This window comes from Salvelinus namaycush, chromosome 25 (assembly GCF_016432855.1).
Source record: "Salvelinus namaycush isolate Seneca chromosome 25, SaNama_1.0, whole genome shotgun sequence".
Taxonomy (NCBI): domain Eukaryota; kingdom Metazoa; phylum Chordata; class Actinopteri; order Salmoniformes; family Salmonidae; genus Salvelinus; species Salvelinus namaycush.
The window spans coordinates 3,856,316-3,874,220 of NC_052331.1; the positions used below are offsets into that span (position 1 = coordinate 3,856,316).

The following is a 17,905-nucleotide window of genomic DNA, read 5'->3' on the forward strand; positions in this document are numbered from 1 at the left end:
CTCGATGGTGCAACTGTAGAACTTTTTGAAGATCTGAGGACCCATGCCAAATCTCCTGAAGGGGGAATAGGCTTTGTCGTGCCCTCTTCATGACTGTCTTGGTGTGTTTGGACCATGATAGTTTGTTGGTGATGTGGACACCAAGGAACTTGAAGCTCTAAACCTGCTCAACTACAGCCCCTTCAATGAGAATGGGGGCGTGCTCTGTCTTGATCACGTTGAGAGAGGGTGTTGCCCTGGGCCCGCATGGCCAGGTCTCTGACCATCTTCCTATAGGCTGTCTCATCGTTGTCGGTGATCAGGCCTACCACTGTTGTGTCGTCGGCAAACTTAATGGATGGTGTTGGAGTCGTGCCTGGCCATACAGTCATGAGTGAACAGGGAGAACAGGAGGGGACTGAGCACACACCCCTGAGGGGCTCCCGTGTTGAGGATCAGCGTGGCAGATGTGTTGTTACCTACCCTTATCACCTGGGGGCGGCCCGTCAGGAAGTCCAGGATCCAGATGCAGAGGGAGGTGTTTAGTTCCAGGGTCCTTAGCTTAGTGATGAGCTTTGAGGGCACTATGGTGTTGAACGCTGAGCTGTAGTCAATGAATAGCATTCTCACATAGGTGTTCCTTTTGTCCAGGTGGGAAAGGGGAGCGTGGAGTGCAATAGAGATTGCATCATCTGTGGATCTGTTGGGCGGTATGCAAATTGTGGTGGGTCTAGGGTTTCTGGGATAATGATGTTGTGAGCCATGACCAGCCTTTCAAAGCACTTCATGGCTACAGACGTGAGTACTACGGGTCGGTAGTCATTTAGGCAGGTTACCTTAGTGTCCTTGGGCACAGGGACTATGGTGGTCTGCTTGAAACATGTTGGTATTACAGGTTGAAAATGTCAGTGAAGACACTTGCCAGTTGGTCAGCGCATGCTTGAGTACACTAAGTAATTTAGCTCGTCTGGTAGGCTCATGTCACTGGGCAGCTCACATCTGTGCTTCCCTTTGTAGTATGTAATAGTTTGCAAGCCCTGCCACATCCAACGAGTGTCGGAGCCGGTGTAGTACGATTCAATCTTAGTCCTGTAATGACGCGTTGCTATTTGATGGTTTGTTGGAGGGCATAGCAGGATATTTTATAAGCTTCCGGGTTAGAGTCCCGCACCTTGAAAGAGGCAGCTCTACCCTTTAGCTCAGGGTGGATGTTGCCTGTAATCCATGGGTTCTGGTTGGGGTATGTACGCTCAGTCACTGTGGGGACGACATCACTGATGCACTTATTGATGAAGCCAGTGACTGATGTGGTGTACTCCTCAATGCCATCGGAAGAATCCCAGAACATATTCCAGTCTGTGCTAGCAAAACAGTCCTGTAGCTTAGTATCCGTGTCATCTGACCACTTCTTTATTGACTGAGTCACGGGTGCTTCCTGCTTTAGTTTTTGCTTGTAAGCAGGAATCGGGAGGATAGAATTATGGTCAGATTTGCCAAATGGAGGGCGAGGGAGAGCTTTGTACGTGTCTCTGTGTGTGGAGTAAAGGTGGTCTAGATTTTTGTTTTCCTCTGGTTGCATATATTTAACATGCTGGTAGAAATCTGGTAAAACGGATTTAAGTTTCCCTGCATTAAAGTCCCAGGCCACTAGGACCGCCGCCTCTGGCAGAGCGTTTCCTGTTTGCTTATGGACGTATACAGCTCATTGAGTGCGGTCTTAGTGCCAGCATCGGTTTGTGGTGGTAAATGGACGGCTATGAAAAATATAAACTCTCTTGGTAAATAGTGTGCTCTACAGTTCGTCATGAGATACTCTACCTCAGGCGAGCAAAACCTTGAGACTTCCTTACTATTACATTTCGTGCACCAGCTGTTGTTTACAAATATACACAGACCCCTCGTCTTACCGGAGGCGGCTGCTCTATTTTGCCAACGCAGCGTAAACCCTGCCAGCTGTATGGTATTTATGTCGTCGTTCAGCCATGACTCGGTGAAACAGAAGATTAAAAAAAAAATTATGACCCGTTGGTAAGATATTTGTGATAGTTCGTCTATTTTGTTATCCAATGATTACCATCAGTCCTAGTAACCAACGTACAGAGAGATTACCCACTGTCAGAAATAAAATAAATTACAAATAGCGTGAAAAAACACACCATAACACAATTGGTTAGGAGATCGTAAAACGGTAGCCATCTCCTCCGGCGCCATTTAAAAAAAACTCACACAGGAAGCAGCGTAGGTCCTAATCCAGGCACGTGTCCTCTCTCATCTGGACTACTGCAACTCACTGTTGGCTGGGCTCTTCACTTGTGTCATCAAACCCCTGCAAATAATCCAGAACGCTGCAGCCGCCTGGTTTTCAACCTTCCCACGTTCTCTCATGTCGCCCTGCTCCTCCGCACACTCCACTGGCTCCCAGTCAAAGCTCGCATCCACTACAAGACCATGGTGTTTACCTACAGAACAGCAAGAGGAACTGTCCCTCCCTACCTTCAGGCTATGCTCAAACCCTACACCCCAACACGAGCACTCTGTTCTGCCACCTCTGGTCTCTTGGCCCTCCCAACCCTACAGGAGGCCAGCTCCCACTCAGCCCAGTCCAAGCTCTTCTCTGTCCTGGCACCCCAATGGTGGAACCAGCTTCCTCCTGAAGCTAGGACAGCAGAGTCCCTACCCATCTTCCCAAAACATCTGAAACCCTACCTCTTCAAACAGTATCTTAAATAATCCTCCTCTTCACCTCAACCCCCTCAAATTTTATTGAGGAAACATGTATTTTCTATACCTGTGATATGTGGTTGTCCCAACTAGCCATCCATAGATGAATGCACTAAGTTGCTCTGGAGCATTTTCTAAATGAGTAAATACATTTTTTTTTTTAAATAACTATTTTCCTGAAATTCTACACATTTTGCCAGGACAATATGATATCTGAGTAACAAAATAAATTGGGGCATGTGTACTTTGTGCACAGTGCAGTGCATTCGGAAAGTATTCAGACCCCTTGACTTTTCCACATATTACGTTAAACTGAAATATCACATTTACACAAGTACTCACACCATTTAAAATCAGTACTTTGTTGAAGAACCTTTGGCAGCGATTACAGCCTTGAGTCCTCTTAGGTATGACATTACAAGCTTGGAACACCTTTATTTGTGGAGATTCTCCCCTTCTTCTCTGCAGATCATCTCAAGCTCTGTCAGGTTGGATGGGGAGCACCACTGCACAGTTATTTCAGATCTCTCCAGAGATGTTAGATCGGGTTCAAGTCCGGGCTCTGGCTGGGCCAATCAAGAATATTTAGAGACTTGTCCCGAAGCCACACCAGCATTGTCTTGGCTGTGCGCTTAGGGTCGTTGTCCTGTTGGAAGGTGATCCTTCAACCCAGTCTGACGTCCTGAGCGCTCTGGAGCAGGTTTTTATCAACAAACTATCTGTACTTTGCTCCTTTCCCTCGATCCTGACTAGTCTCCCAGGCCCTGCCGCTGAAAAACCTCCCCACAGCATGATGCTGCCACCACGCTTCACCGTAGGGATCGTGCCTAGTTTCCTCCAGACGTGACGCTTGGCATTCAGGTCAAACAGTTCAATCTTGGTTTCATCAGACCAGAGCATCTTGTTTCTCATGGTCTGAGTCCCTTATGTGCGTATTGGCACACTCCAAATGGGCTGTCATGTGCCTTTTCCTGAGGAGTGGCTTCCGTCTGGCCACTGTGGTACCTTATATAGATAGGTGTGTGCATTTCCAAATCATGTCCAATCAATTGAACTTACCACAGGTGGACTCCAATCAAGTTGTAGAAACATCTCAAGGATGATCAATGGAAACAAGATGCACTTGAGCTCAATTTTCAGTCTCAGAGCAAAGGGTTTGAATACTTACGTGAATAGTGTATTTCTAAAAACCTGTTTTTGCTTTGTCATTATGGAGTATTGTGGAAAAAGTCAAGGGGTCTGAATTCTTTCCGAATGCACTGTATATACATAGGTAGATGGACACCACTTCAAATTAGTGGATTCGGCTGCCACGAGCCACACCCGTTGCTGACAGGTGTATAAAATCGAGCACCCAGCCATGCAATGTTCATAGACACACATTGGCAGTAGAAAAGCATTACTGAAGTGCTCAGTGACTTTCAAATTGGATAGGATGCCACCTTTCCAACAAGTCAGTTAATCAAATTTCTGCCCTGCGAGAGCTGCCCCGGTCAACTGTAAGTGCTGTTGTGAAGTGGAAACGTCTAGGAGCAACAACGGCTCAGCCGCAAAGTAGCAGGCCACACAAGCTCACAGAACGGGACCGCTGAGTGCTGAAGCTCGTAAAAAATAGTCTGTCCTCAGCTGCAACACTCACTACCGACTTCCAAACTGCCTCTGGAAGCAACGTCAGCACAAAAACTGTTCATCGGGAGCTACATGAAATGGGTGCACACGGCCAAGCAGCCGCACACAAGCATAAGATCACCATGCGCAATGCCAAGCGTCTGCTGGAGTGGTGTAAAGCTCGCCGCCATTGCTCTGAAGTGATATATCTGGGTTTGGCGTACGCCAGGAGAATGCTACCTGCCCAGATGCATAGTGCCAACTGTAAAGTTTGGTGGAGGTGGAATAATGGTCTGGGGCTGTTTTTCATGGTTCAGGCTAGGCACCTTAGTTCCAGTGAAGGGAAATCTTAATGCTACAGCGTACAATGACATTCTAGACGATTCTGTGCTTCCGTTTGAGGAATGCCCTCTCCTGTTTCAGCGTGACAATGCCCACTTGCACGAAGCGCGGTCCATACAGAAATGGTTTGTCTAGATCGTTGTGGAAGAACTTGCCTGGCCTGCACAAAGCCCTGACCTCCACCCCATCGAACACCTTTTGAAATTAATGAACAATTTTATGCTGAAATGTCGTGAGTCAGCAAGTATTCAACCCCTTCGTTGCATGGACTCACTCTGTGTGTAATAGTGTTTATTACACACAGAGTAATACACCCACTCACTACAAAGACACATGAGTCCTTCCTAAAAAGGCATCCTGGCTCAGTCTACTTTCCACCAGGCACTGGGAGACAAATGAACCTTTCAGCAGGACAATAACAGCTAGACAATCTGGAACATCTCTTTCTAAAATGATCGCAACCCCTATTACTAGCCTGTTCAACCTCTCTTTTGTATCATCGGAGATCCCTAAAGATTGGAAAGCTGCCGCGGTCATCCCTCTATTCAAAGGGGGAGACACTCTAGACCCAAACTGTTACAGACCTATATCCATCCTGCCTTTCTAAAGTCTTCGAAAGCCAAGTTAACAGATCACCGACCATTTCCAATCCCACCGTATCTTCTCCGCTATGCAATCTGGTTTCCGAGCTGGTCATGGGTGCACCTCAGCCACACTCAAGGTGCTAAATGATATAACCACCATCGATAAAAGACAGTACTGTGCAGCCGTCTTCATTGACCTGGCCAAGGCTTTCGACTCTGTCAATCACCGCATTCTTATTGGCAGACTCAATAGCCTTGGTTTCTCAAATGACTGCCTCGCCTGGTTCACCAACTACTTCTCAGATAGAGTTCAGTGTGTCAAATCGGAGGGCCTGTTGTCCGGGCCTCTGGCAGTTTCTATGGGGGTGTCACAGGGTTCAATTCTCGGGCGACTCTTTTCTCTGCATATATCAATGATGTCGCTCTTGCTGCTGGTGATTCTCTGATACACCTCTACGCAGACGACACCATTCCGTATACATCTGGCCCTTCTCTGGACACTGTGTTAACAAACCTCCAAACGAGTTTCAATGCCATACAACACTTCTTCCGTGGCCTCCAACTGCTCTTAAATGCTAGTAAAACTAAATGCATGCTCTTCAAGCGATTGCTGCCCGCAACCGCCCGCCCGACTAGCATCACTACCCTGGACGGTTCTGACTTAGAATATGTGCACAACTACAAATACCTAGGTGTCTGGTTAGACTGTAAACTCTCCTTCCAGACTCACATTAAGCATCTCCAATCCAAAATTAAATCTAGAATCTGCTTCCTATTTCGCAACAAAGCCTCCTTCACTCATGCTGCCAAACATACCCTCGTAAAACTGACTATCCAACTGATCCTTGACTTCGGCAATGTCATTTACAAAATAGCCTCCAACACTCTACTCAACAAATTGGATGCAGTCTATCACAGTGCCATCCGTTTTGTCACCAAAGCCCCATATACTTCCCACCACTGCGACCTATATGCTCTCGTTGGCTGGCCCTCGCTTCATATTCGTCACCAAACCAACTGGCTCCAGGTCATCTATAAGTCTTTGCTAGGTAAAGCCCCGCCTTATCTCAGATCACTGGTCACCATAGCAACACCCACCAGTAGCACGCACTCCAGCAGGTATATTTCACTGGTCTCTGCTGCCAATGACTGGAACGAATTGCAAAAATCACTGAAGCTGGACACTTACATCTCCCTCACTAACTTTAAGCATCAGCTGTCAGAGCAGGTTACCGATCACTGCACCTGTACACAGCCCATCTGTAAATAGCCCACACAAGTACCTAACTACTCTTTCGTAACCCAGTATCTCGACTTGCACATCATCATCTGCACATCTATCACTCGTGTTAATGCTAAATTGTAATTATTTCGCCACTATGGCCTATTTATTACCTTACCTCCCTAATCTTACTACATTTGCACACTGTACATAGATTTTTATATTGTGTTATTGACTGTACGTTCGTTTATCCGATGTGGCCAATTGTTGTTTTTAATCGAACTGCTGTGCTTCATCTTGGCCAGGTCGCAGTTGTAAATGAGAACTTGTTCTCAACTGGCCTACCTAGTTAAATGAAGGTGAAATTAAACAATAAGCTAAAACAGAAGGCCAAATCTACACTGGAGTTGTTTACCAAGACAGTGAATGTTACAGTTTTGACTTAAATCTACTTGAACATCTATGGCAAGGCCTGAAAATGGTTGTCTAGCAATGATCAACAATCAATTTGACAGAGCTTGAAGAATACATTTTTTTTTCTTCTTAAAGGACAAATGTTGCACAATCCAGGTGTGGAAAGTTCTTAAGAGACTTACCCAGAAAGATTCACAGCTGTAATTGCTGCCAAACGTGTACTGACTCAGGGGTGTGAATACTTATGTAAATTAGATATTTCTGCATTTCATTTCCAAATAAATAAGCAACAAAACCATGTTTTCACTTAGTCATTATGGGGTATTGTGTGTAGATGGGTGAGAATCTATTGAATCAATTTTGAATTCAGGCTGTAACACAACAAAATGTGGAATAAGTCAAGGGGTGTGAATACTTTCTGAAGTCACTGTTTTTTTTGGGGGGGGGGCCCTAAGCGTCGGCTTATGTCCCTTAAGCCCAGGGTCGGCCCTGAGTGCACTACTTTGGACCAGAGCCCTATGGTCAAAAGTAGTGCACTATGTAGGGAATAGGCTGGCATTTGGGATACACCATTCTCTTTCAAAACACATGACCATCTGGGGGCAAGGCCGCAATTCGACAGAGTTCTACAACTTTTTTTTGCTAATGTGTTTTAATGCATGAGTGAGCAAATGAGGGATTGCATTTCGCTAATGGATTAAATTAAGAATGACAGACTTGTAAACACATATGCTTTTTTTCTGGCAGAAAACTAGTCTTTACATTTGCTGTCCACATCATGTAATTTCATATCTTGAAATTTTTTTTATAGGATCAGATTAAAATAATGCTTCTGAAAGAAGAGGTAAATTCATACTCAATCTTGGAGTTAGATTTAATTGAAGCAGGGTACACAGCAACAAAGAAAACTGGTAGGGAGATTGACAAATCATTATACTTCATACCGGTGCAGTTAACTTTTTAACAGTACAAAAATAAAGATTCTATATTTTCACCACAAAAGCAATTGTGGCAAATTATTTTGAGTCAAAGAGTAAAGAAAGCATAGAAATAAACTAGTGAGAATATATATTGCCTCTATTCATGTTTATGGCATATAAAACTTTACACTTAAGGTATCTAAATCACACTGTATGCTACAGAACAATGAATTTGTTAGTCCAGTGATATGGCTCTCTGGGTAACTCTGCAGTTAAGCTAATTTGCCATTGAAAAGGCAGCAAACATTTCAGAACAGGAATGTGCTTTACAATAGCCCAAATGGTATCAACTGCCCCAGAAACAAAAAAAATGACTCTACTTTTAAATACATCGTTAGCTGTGCATATGAGAAAATTTTCTAAAAAATCTGAGGATACAGTATGCCTTGTCATTAGAAAATATAGTTGAGACAGTAATCATGTATCAAATCATAGCATACATTCTTGCTCACACAAAAACAATCATGTTAGCGAGTAACAGAGTGTTCTGGTTGGGATATTGTGGAAGCTAGGGGGTACACACATTTGCCATACAAAAACAAATATTTTTAACAGGTAGAATGAAAGAAAGGCTTAGCAGTCTTGAGCACAGAGCGTATACTGGGTTTATATTTGCACTTGGTGAGAGATGCAACATCAAATTTGGAAACATATTTACCATATTTGAGCAGTGAATACAGAAAATTGGGAGAGCATCCATTTGAAAACTACACAAACAATCCTTATTCAACAAATATACTTAAATACCCATGTAGATAAGGATACATACATAACAAGATTAAATCAGACTCATAATAATAACCCCACTCTCCAACAGATCATTTTGACAAGCATTTATTACACTTAGGCTTAAACCTAAGATTTCTAATGTAGGAATAAGAACTCATTTGTCAACATATTTGTCTGCAAACCGAAATGAGATATTGCACCTCCCTGAACAGAAAACAACACAGAAGAATAACAGGATTAAATAAGAAATTAGACACCATACCAGGAATTTAGTACAAAAGAAAACCTTTTTTCCCAACAATAATACATTACATTTCAATCTCTCAACAACAAAAAAATTCTACGTAAAAACACAAATCATCACAAGCACAAACACATGCTTAAAAACATAGTTCACAAAAACAAAACTGTCATTATACTCAATACTCAAGACTGCTAAGCCAATACCATTTTATTGCTAAAACTGGACAAAATAGATTATACTGCATTTTGTTCAAAGCCACACCGATACATTTTAAGTTCAAGTTTGATCAAAAAAAAAGAAAGTTATATTCTCAAGACCAGAGGGTATTCCAAATTGCCCAGTAAAATATCAGTTTTTAGGTAAAAAAAGAAAAGAAAAGAAAAAGAAAAGAAATAGATTTTCGTTAATAATTTTTTGTTATTCTATAGCTAGTGCATTACAAAAAGGAAAGGTAAGCCGCAAAGTGTTGAAAATATACTTTAGAAACCTCAATAGTACTGTTAATAGTTCTGTTTTCATCATCTCAATGATTCCAAAATCTTCATAAGATGGGCGTCCACTCTAATGCTCCTGAAAGATATTACAAAGAGGAAAACGTTATGTAGTTTACCATGCACTCATTCATGCAACAGCACACACCAATACACGCATGCCTGTAAAATTTTCAAGACTTGGCTTTAACATATACAGTGCCTTCAGAAAGTACTCCGACCCAATTTTCAGGCGACCAAAGAGGAAACGCTGGCATTACAGAGGCAAGGGGGGGGGGGGGGGGGGTCCTGGCGAGATTAAGGCAAAAAAGGAAAACCGGCCACCTCTTTCCCTCCATTCTACTGGCGAATGTAGTCACTCAACAATAAGATGGATGACTGCAATTTTCTTTGCTTTTCTAAAACATGGTTCTCGGACAAGATACCCCCATGGCTATCCAACTCACTGGATTCTCCATTCACAGGGTGGACAGGACAGTGGAGTCGGGGAAATCGAGGCGGGGAGGGGTTTGCCTCCACATCAACTCCAAGTGGTGTGCTAACTCCAGTGCGGTGGAATTGTTTATCGGTCTTGGAATACCTGATGGTCAAATGCCGACCCTTATACCTCCCGAGGGAGTTTTCAGCTCTTATCGTGACTGCTGTATTCCACCAGGATAAGAGAAATAACAAGCTGGCACTTAACGAACTGAACAAAGCCATAAACAAGAAAGAAAACCTACACTGCCGTTCAAAAGTTTGGGGTCACTTAGAAAGGTCCTTGTTTTGGAAGAAAAGCACATTTTTTTGTCCATTAAAATTAGAGGTCGACCGATTAAATCGGCATGGCCGATTAATTAGGGCCGATTTCAAGTTTTCGTAACAATCGGTAATCGGCTTTTTTGGATGCCGATTACATTGCGATCCAGGAGGAGACTGTGTGGCAGGCTGACCACCTATTACGCGAGTGCAGCATCAAAAGGACCTTGCGGCTGCAAGGAGCCACGGTAAGTTGCTAGCTAGCATTAAACTTATCTTATAAAAAAAACAATCAACCTTCACATAATCACTAGTTAACTACACATGATGATATTACTAGGTTAACTAGCTTGTTCTGCGATGCAAATAATCAATGCGGTGCCTGTTAATTTATCATCGAATCACAGCCTACGTCAACTCCGCCAAACGGGGGATGATTTAACAAAAGCGCATTTGCGAAAAAAGCACAATCGTTGCACAAATGTACCTAACCATAAACATCAATACCTTTCTTAAAATCAATACACAAGTATATATTTTTAAACCTGCATATGTAGTTAAAATAAATTAATGTTAGCAGGCAATAATTAAATAGGGAAATTGTGTCACTTCTCTTGCGTTCAGTGCAAGCAGAGTCAGGGTATATACAGCAGTTTGGGCCGCCTGGCTCGTTGCGAACTGTGTGAAGACCATTTCTTCCTTACAAAGACCGTAATTAATTTGCCAGAATTTTACATTATTATGACATAAAATTGAAGGTTGTACATTGTAACAGCAATATTTAGACTTAGGGTTGCCACCCGTTAGAGAAAATACGTAACGGTTCCGTATTTCACTGAAAGAATAAACGTTTTGTTTTTTTGAAATTATAGTTTATTTGACCATAATAATGACCAAAGGCTCGTATTTTTGTGTGTTTATTATAATCAAGTCTATGATTTGATATAGCAGTCTGACTGAGCAGTGGTAGGCAGCAGCAGGCTCATAAGCATTCATTCAAACAGCACTTTACTGCATTTGCCAGCAGCTCTTAGCAATGCTTGAAGCACAGCGCTGTTTATGATTTCAAGCCTATCAACTCCCGAGATTAGGCTGGCAATACTAAAGTGCCTATAAGGACATCCAATAGTCAAAGGTATATGAAATACAAATGGTATAGAGAGAAATAGTCCTATAATAAATACAACCTAAAACTTCTTAACTGGGTGTCACACCCTGATCTGTTTCACCTGTCCTTGTGTTTGTCTCCACCCCCTCCAGGTGTCGCTTATTTTCTCTGGTGTATTTTATCCCTGTGTTTCCTGTCTCTCTGTGCCAGTTCGTCTTGTATGTCTTTCAAGTCAACCAGTGTGTTTTCCTGTACTCCTGCTTCTATTCTCTTTTTGCTAGTCCTCCCGGTTTTGACCCTTGCCTGTTTCTGGACTCTGTACCCACCTGCCTGACCATTCTGCCTGCCCTGACCTCGAACCTGTCTGCCACGCTGTACCTCCTGGACTCTGAACTGGTTTTGACCTTTTGCCTGTCCATGACCACTCTCTTACCTACCCCTTTTAGATATAATAAATATCAAAGACTCAAACCATCTGCCTCCTGTGTCTGCATCTGGGTCCCGCCTTGTGCCCTTTTACTGGGAATATTAAAGACTCATGTTAAAAGGAACCACCAGCTTTCATATGTTCTCATGTTCTGAGCAAGGAACGTTAGCCTTTTTACATGGCACATATTGCACTTTTACTTTATTCTCCAACACTGTGTTTTTGCATTATTTAAACCAAATTGACCGTGTTTCATTATTTATTTGAGACTAATTGATTTTATTTATGTATTATATTAAGTTAAAATAAGTGTTCATTCAGTATTGTTGTAATTGGCATTATTACAAATATATATATATATATATATATATATATATATATATATATATATATATATATATATATATATATATATATATATAAATAAAAATCGACCGATTAATCAGTATCGGCTTTTTTTGGTCCTCCAATAACCGGTATCGTCGTTGAAAATCATAATTGGTCGACCTCTAATTAAAATAACAGCAAATTGATCAGAAACACAGTGTAGACATTGTTAATGTTGTAAATGACTATTGTAGCTGGAAACTGCCCATTTTTTATGGATTATCTACATAGGCATAGAGGCCCATTATCAGCAACCATCACTCCTGTGTTCCAATGGCACGTTGTGTTAGCTAATCCAAGTTGATCATTTTAAAAGGCTAATTGATCAGTATAAAACCCTTTTGCAATTATGTATGCACAGCTGAACACTGTTGTCCTGATTAAAGAAGCAATAAAACTGTCCTCCTTTATACTACTTGAGTATCTGAAGCATCAGCATTTGTGGGTTCGATTACAGGCTCAAAATGGCCAGAAACAAAGAACTTTCTTCTGAAACTTGTCAGTCCATAATTCTATCCTCCTGATTCCTGCTTACAAGCAAAAACTAAAGCAGGAAGTACCAGTGACTCGCTCAATACGGAAGTGGTCAGATGACTCGGATGCTACGTGTGAGAATGCTGTTTATTGACTACAACTCAGCGTTCAACACCATAGAGCCCACAAAGCTCATCTCTAAGCTAAGGACCCAGGGACTAAACATCTCCCTCTGCAACTTGATCTTGGACTTCCTGACGGGCCGCCCCCAGGTGGTAATATTAGGCAACAACACATCTGCCACATTGATCCTCAACACTGGGGCCCCTCAGGGGTGCGTGCTTATTCCCCTCCTGTACTCCCTGTGCACCCATGACTGCGTGGCCAAGCACAATTCCAACACCATCATTAAGTTTGCTGACGACATAAGTGGTAGGCCTGATCACCGACAATGATGAGAGAGACCTGGCAGTGTGGTGCCAGGACAACAACCTCTCTCTCAATGTGAGCAAGACAAAGGAGCTGATCGTGGACTACATGAAAAGGAGGGCTGAACAGGCCCCCATTAACAGGGCTCCCGAGTGGTGCAGCGGTCTAAGGCACTGCATCTCAGTGCAAGAGGCTTCACGACAGTCTCTGGTTCGAATCCAGGCTGTATCACATCCGGCCGTGATTGGGAGTCCCATGGGGCAGCGCACAATTGGCCCAGCGTTGTCCGGGTTTGGCCATCTATGTAAATAAGAATTTGTTCTTAACTGACTTGCCTAGTTACATTAAAAAAAAAACATTGACGGGACTGAAGTGGAGCGGGTCGAGAGTTGCAAGTTCCTTGGTGTCCACATCACCAACAAACTATCATGGTCCAAACACACCAAGACAGTTGTGAAGAGGACACAGCAACACATTTTCCCCCTTAGAAGACTGAAAAGATTTGTCATGGGTCCCCAGATCCTCAAAAAGTTCTACAGCTGCACTATCGAGAGTATCCTGACAGGTTGCATCACCACCTGGTATGGCTCGGCCACCTGGACTATTTACATTGTATCTGGGGAAGGGTATAAAACTATATCTAGATTGTTGGAAGTTTCCAAGAGCACAGTGGTCTCTATAATTGGGAAAAGGAAAAAATATGGAATTCCCCAAACTCTGTCTTGAACTGGTCTCCGACCAAACTGAGCAACTGGACAAGGAGGACCTTGGTCAGGGAGGTGACCAAGAACCAAATGATCGCTGTCATGACTACACGTGAGGATCACAATGGGTCAGATCAGTTTGGCAATGGTGGACAACTAACCAGGCCCTCTCTCACCCACAGAAGGGGGGGGGGGGCTTCTTGACACCTTACACCTGGTCTTACATTTTTTGCAGCAGAGGACTCTCTGGTTCTCTAGTATCAACGATGGCACCAACAGAGATGGTCGCTTCGTAGTTCTTAGGAAACTATGCAGTATTTTGTTATTTATGTACAGTTGAAGTCAGAAGTTTACATACACTTAGGTTGGAGTCATTAAAACAAATTTTTCAACCACTTAACAAATTTCTTGTTAACAAACTAGTTTAGGCAGTTAGGACATCTACTTTGTGCATGACACAAGTAATTTTCCCAACAATTGTTTACAGACAGATTATTTCACTTATAATTCACTGTATCACAATTCCAGTTGGTCAGTAGTTTACATACACTAAGTTGACTGTGCCTTTAAACAGCTTGGAAAATTCCAGAAAATTATGTCACGGCTTTAGAAGCTTCTGATTGACATCATTTGAGTCAATTGGAGGTGTACCTCGATGTACTTCAAGGCCTACCTTCAAACTCAGTGCCTCTTTGCTTGACATCATGGGAAAAATCTAAAGAATTCAGCCAAGACCTCAGAAAAAAAATTGTAGACCTCCACAAGTCTGGTTCATCCATGGGAACAATTTCCAAACGCCTGAAGGTGCCATGTTCATCTGTACAAACAATAGTACGCAAGTAAACACCATGGGACCACACAGCAGTCATACCGCTCAGGAAGGAGACGCGTTCTGTCTCCTAGAGATTAACGTACTTTGGTGGGAAAAGTGCAAATCAATCCCAGAACAGCAGCAAAGGACCTTGTGAAAATGCTGGAGGAAACCGGTACAAAAGTATCTATATCCACAGGAAAACGAGTCCTATATCGACATAACCTGAAAGGCCGCTCAGCAAGGAAGAAGCCACTGCTCTAAAACCTCCATAATAAAGCCAGACTACGCTTTGCAACTGCACATGGGGACAAAGATCGTACTTTTTGGAGAAATGTCCTATGGTCTGATGAAACAAAAATAGAACTGTTTGGCCATAATGACCATCGTTACGTTTGGAGGAAAAAGGGAGAGGCTTGCAAGCCGAAGAACACCATCCCAACCGTGAAGCACGGGGTGGCAGCATCATGTTGTGGGGGTGCTTTGCTGCAGGAGGGACTGGTGCACTTCACAAAATAGATGGAAAATTATGTGGACATATTGAAGCAACATCTCAAGACATCAGTCAGGACGTTAAAGCTTGGTCGCAAATGAGTCTTCCAAATGGATAATGACCTCAAGCATACTTCCAAAATTGTGGCAAAATGGCTTAAGGACAATGAAGTCAAGGTATTGGAGTGGCCATCACAAAGCCCCAACCTCAATCACACAGAAAATTTGTGGGCAGAACTGAAAAAGCGTGTGCGAGCAAGGAGGCCTACAAACCTGACTCAGTTACACCAGCTCTGTCAGGAGGACCGTCTACCCAAGGAAGAGGAGAAGGAAACTCCCCTCTCAGACAATCACGGGCACGGCTGAGTAGCTGTTCTTAGGAAACAGCCCATTGAAGCAACAGACAACTAAGAAAGACATTGTGCCCTCTGGTGGACAATCAGAGCAGGTACAAGGTACAAGAAAAGCCCACCAAATCAACACTCTTCTGAAGGAGGGCTCGCTCCGACAGAGAAACAGCAAACGGCATTCAACACGTAAAAACATTAATTACGTCTTATTCCGAACGGGCGGCGGTTCGTGTGCAAGGTATATGATTAATGTGAGGACAGTCCTAGAATGTATCCCTTTGTCGCTCTCTCTCTTCCCCCTCTCCATCTAACGTTATGTTGTAACAAGCCATCATATCTTGTCAGTCCACTTTGTCTCATGTAAGTGTTTATTCGGTCTTATTATTTAGTTAGCTAATAGATAAATAATTAAACCAATTTGTATGGTACGTAATGATCAGTAAAGCTGGGGTTCTTGCAGATCCAAGAAGGTTACGACAGTTCAGAATGAGACTTACATGAGGTAATGATTAATAAGTGACTCGATTTATAACATATATGTTCTAGAGTTGAATTCAGGAGATGGTAACTCGTTAAACAACTTATTCCGTGGTGCCCCAAATTCCTAATACTTACATGATTAATAAAATAAAAACATTATTATTATTTTTTAATTAAATCGGGTAACAATTAAATGTAGTTAGTGGATTAAATAAATCATCAGATTAATGAAAGTCAAGTCACGACAGCACTGACAGAACAACAGAGTTCATTGTATGAGATGGGAGAACTTGCAAGAAGGACAACAGTCTCTAGAGCACTTCACTAATCTGAGCTTTATGGGAGAGTGGCCAGATGGATGCCACTCCTGAGAAAAAGGCACGTCTGGAGTTGGCAAAAAGGCACGTGGTCTGTGGTCTGATGAGACAAAAACGTAACTCTTTGTCCTGAATGCAAAGCACTAGGTCTGGAGAAAACCAGGCACAGCCCATCACCCTCTTAACACTATCGCTACCATGAAGCATAGTGCTGGCAGCATCATTCTGTGGGGATGCTTTTCAACGGCAGGGACTTGAAGACTGGTAAGGATAGAGGGAACAATGAATGGAGCCAAATACAGGGAAATCCTTGATGAGAACCAGCTTCAGAATGCAAACGATCTTAGACTGGGGCGAAGATGTACGTTCCAAAAGGACAATGACCCCAAGCATATAGCCAAAGCAGCGCTGCAATGGCTTCAGAACAATAATGTGAAAGTCCTTGAGTGGCCCAGCCAAAGCCCAGACTTGAATCCCATTGAAACTGTTCACCGCCACTCCCCATCTAACTTAAGAGTTTGAGAAAATCTGCAAGAAAGAATGGGAGAAAATCCCCAAATCCAGATGTGGAAAGCTGATAGAGACATACCAAAGACGACTCAAAGCTGTAATCACCGCTAAAGGTGCTTCTACATTCAGGGTTATGTAAATTAGATATTTCCTTTTCAATACATTTGCTAAAATGTCTAAAAACAGGTTTTCACTGTCATTATGAGGTATTGTGTGTAGTCAATTTATTCCATTTTGAATTCAGGCTGTAACACAACAAAATGTGTAATCAGTCCAGGAGTTTGAATACTTTCTGAAGGCACAGTACATTTAAAAGGCAGTGCTGTGTTGAGAGGCAGAGACAGTGCTGTGTTGAGAGGCAGAGACAGTGCTGTGTTGAGAGGCAGAGACAGTGCTGTGTTGAGAGGCAGAGACAGTGCTGTGTTGAGAGGCAGAGACAGTGCTGTGTTGAGAGGCAGTGCACTGTTTAGGGGTAGAAACAGAGCTATTTAAAAACTGAGGCAGAGACAGAGCGGTTTAGAAGCATAGCTGTTTAAAAGCAGAAAATCTGTTTAGAGAAGCGAGAGACCGAGCTGTTTAGAGACAAAGACAGAGCGGTTTAGAGACAGAAATAGAGCTCTTGAGAGAGGCACATAAACTCAGCAAAAAAGAACCCCGTCTTTCAAAGATAATTCGTAAAAGTTCAAATCACTTCACAGATCTTCATTGTAAAGGGTTTAAACACTTTTTCCCATGCTTGTTCAATGAACCATAAACAATTAATGAACATGCACCTGTGGAACGGTCATTAAGACACTAACAGCTTACAGACGGTAGGCAATTAAGGTCACAGTTATGAAAACTTAGGACACTAAAGAGGCCTTTCTACTGACCCTGAAAAACAGCAAAAGAAAGATGCCCAGGGTCCCTGCTCATCTGTGTGAATGTGCCTTAGGCATGCTGCAAGGAGGCGTGAGGACTGCAGATGTGGCCAGGGCAATAAATTGCAATGTCCGTACTGTGAGACGCCTAAGACAGCGCTACAGGGAGACAGGACGGACAGCTGATTGTCCTCACAGTGGCAGACCACGTGTAACAATACCTGCACAGGACCGGTACATCCAAACATCACACCTGTGGGACAGGTACAGGATGGCAACAACTGCCCATGTTACACCAGGAACGCACAACTCCATCAGTGCTCAGAATATTCGCAATTGGCTGAGAGAGGCTGGACTGAGGGCTTGTAGGCCTGTTGTAAGGCAGGTCCTCACCAGACATCACCGGCAACAGCGTTGCCTATGGGTACAAACCCACCGTCGCTGGACCAGACAGGACTGGCAAAAAGTGCTCTTCACTGACGAGTCGCGGTTTTGTCTCACCAA

At 43.1% G+C, this 17,905-nt stretch overlaps 1 protein-coding gene across 2 annotated transcripts in view; it reads right to left on the reverse strand.

Annotated features, from left to right (window-relative positions):
• Positions 1-7,719: 7,719 nt before the first annotated feature.
• LOC120020137 (far upstream element-binding protein 3-like) overlaps positions 7,720-17,905 on the reverse strand; it is a 66,746-nt gene continuing 56,560 nt past the window's right edge. For both annotated transcript variants that reach the window (XM_038963609.1, XM_038963608.1), the window contains one exon: positions 7,720-9,393. In XM_038963609.1, coding sequence (XP_038819537.1) covers positions 9,385-9,393 — 9 coding nt within the window. In that variant the 3' untranslated portion in view covers positions 7,720-9,384. The remainder of the gene's footprint in view (positions 9,394-17,905) is intronic.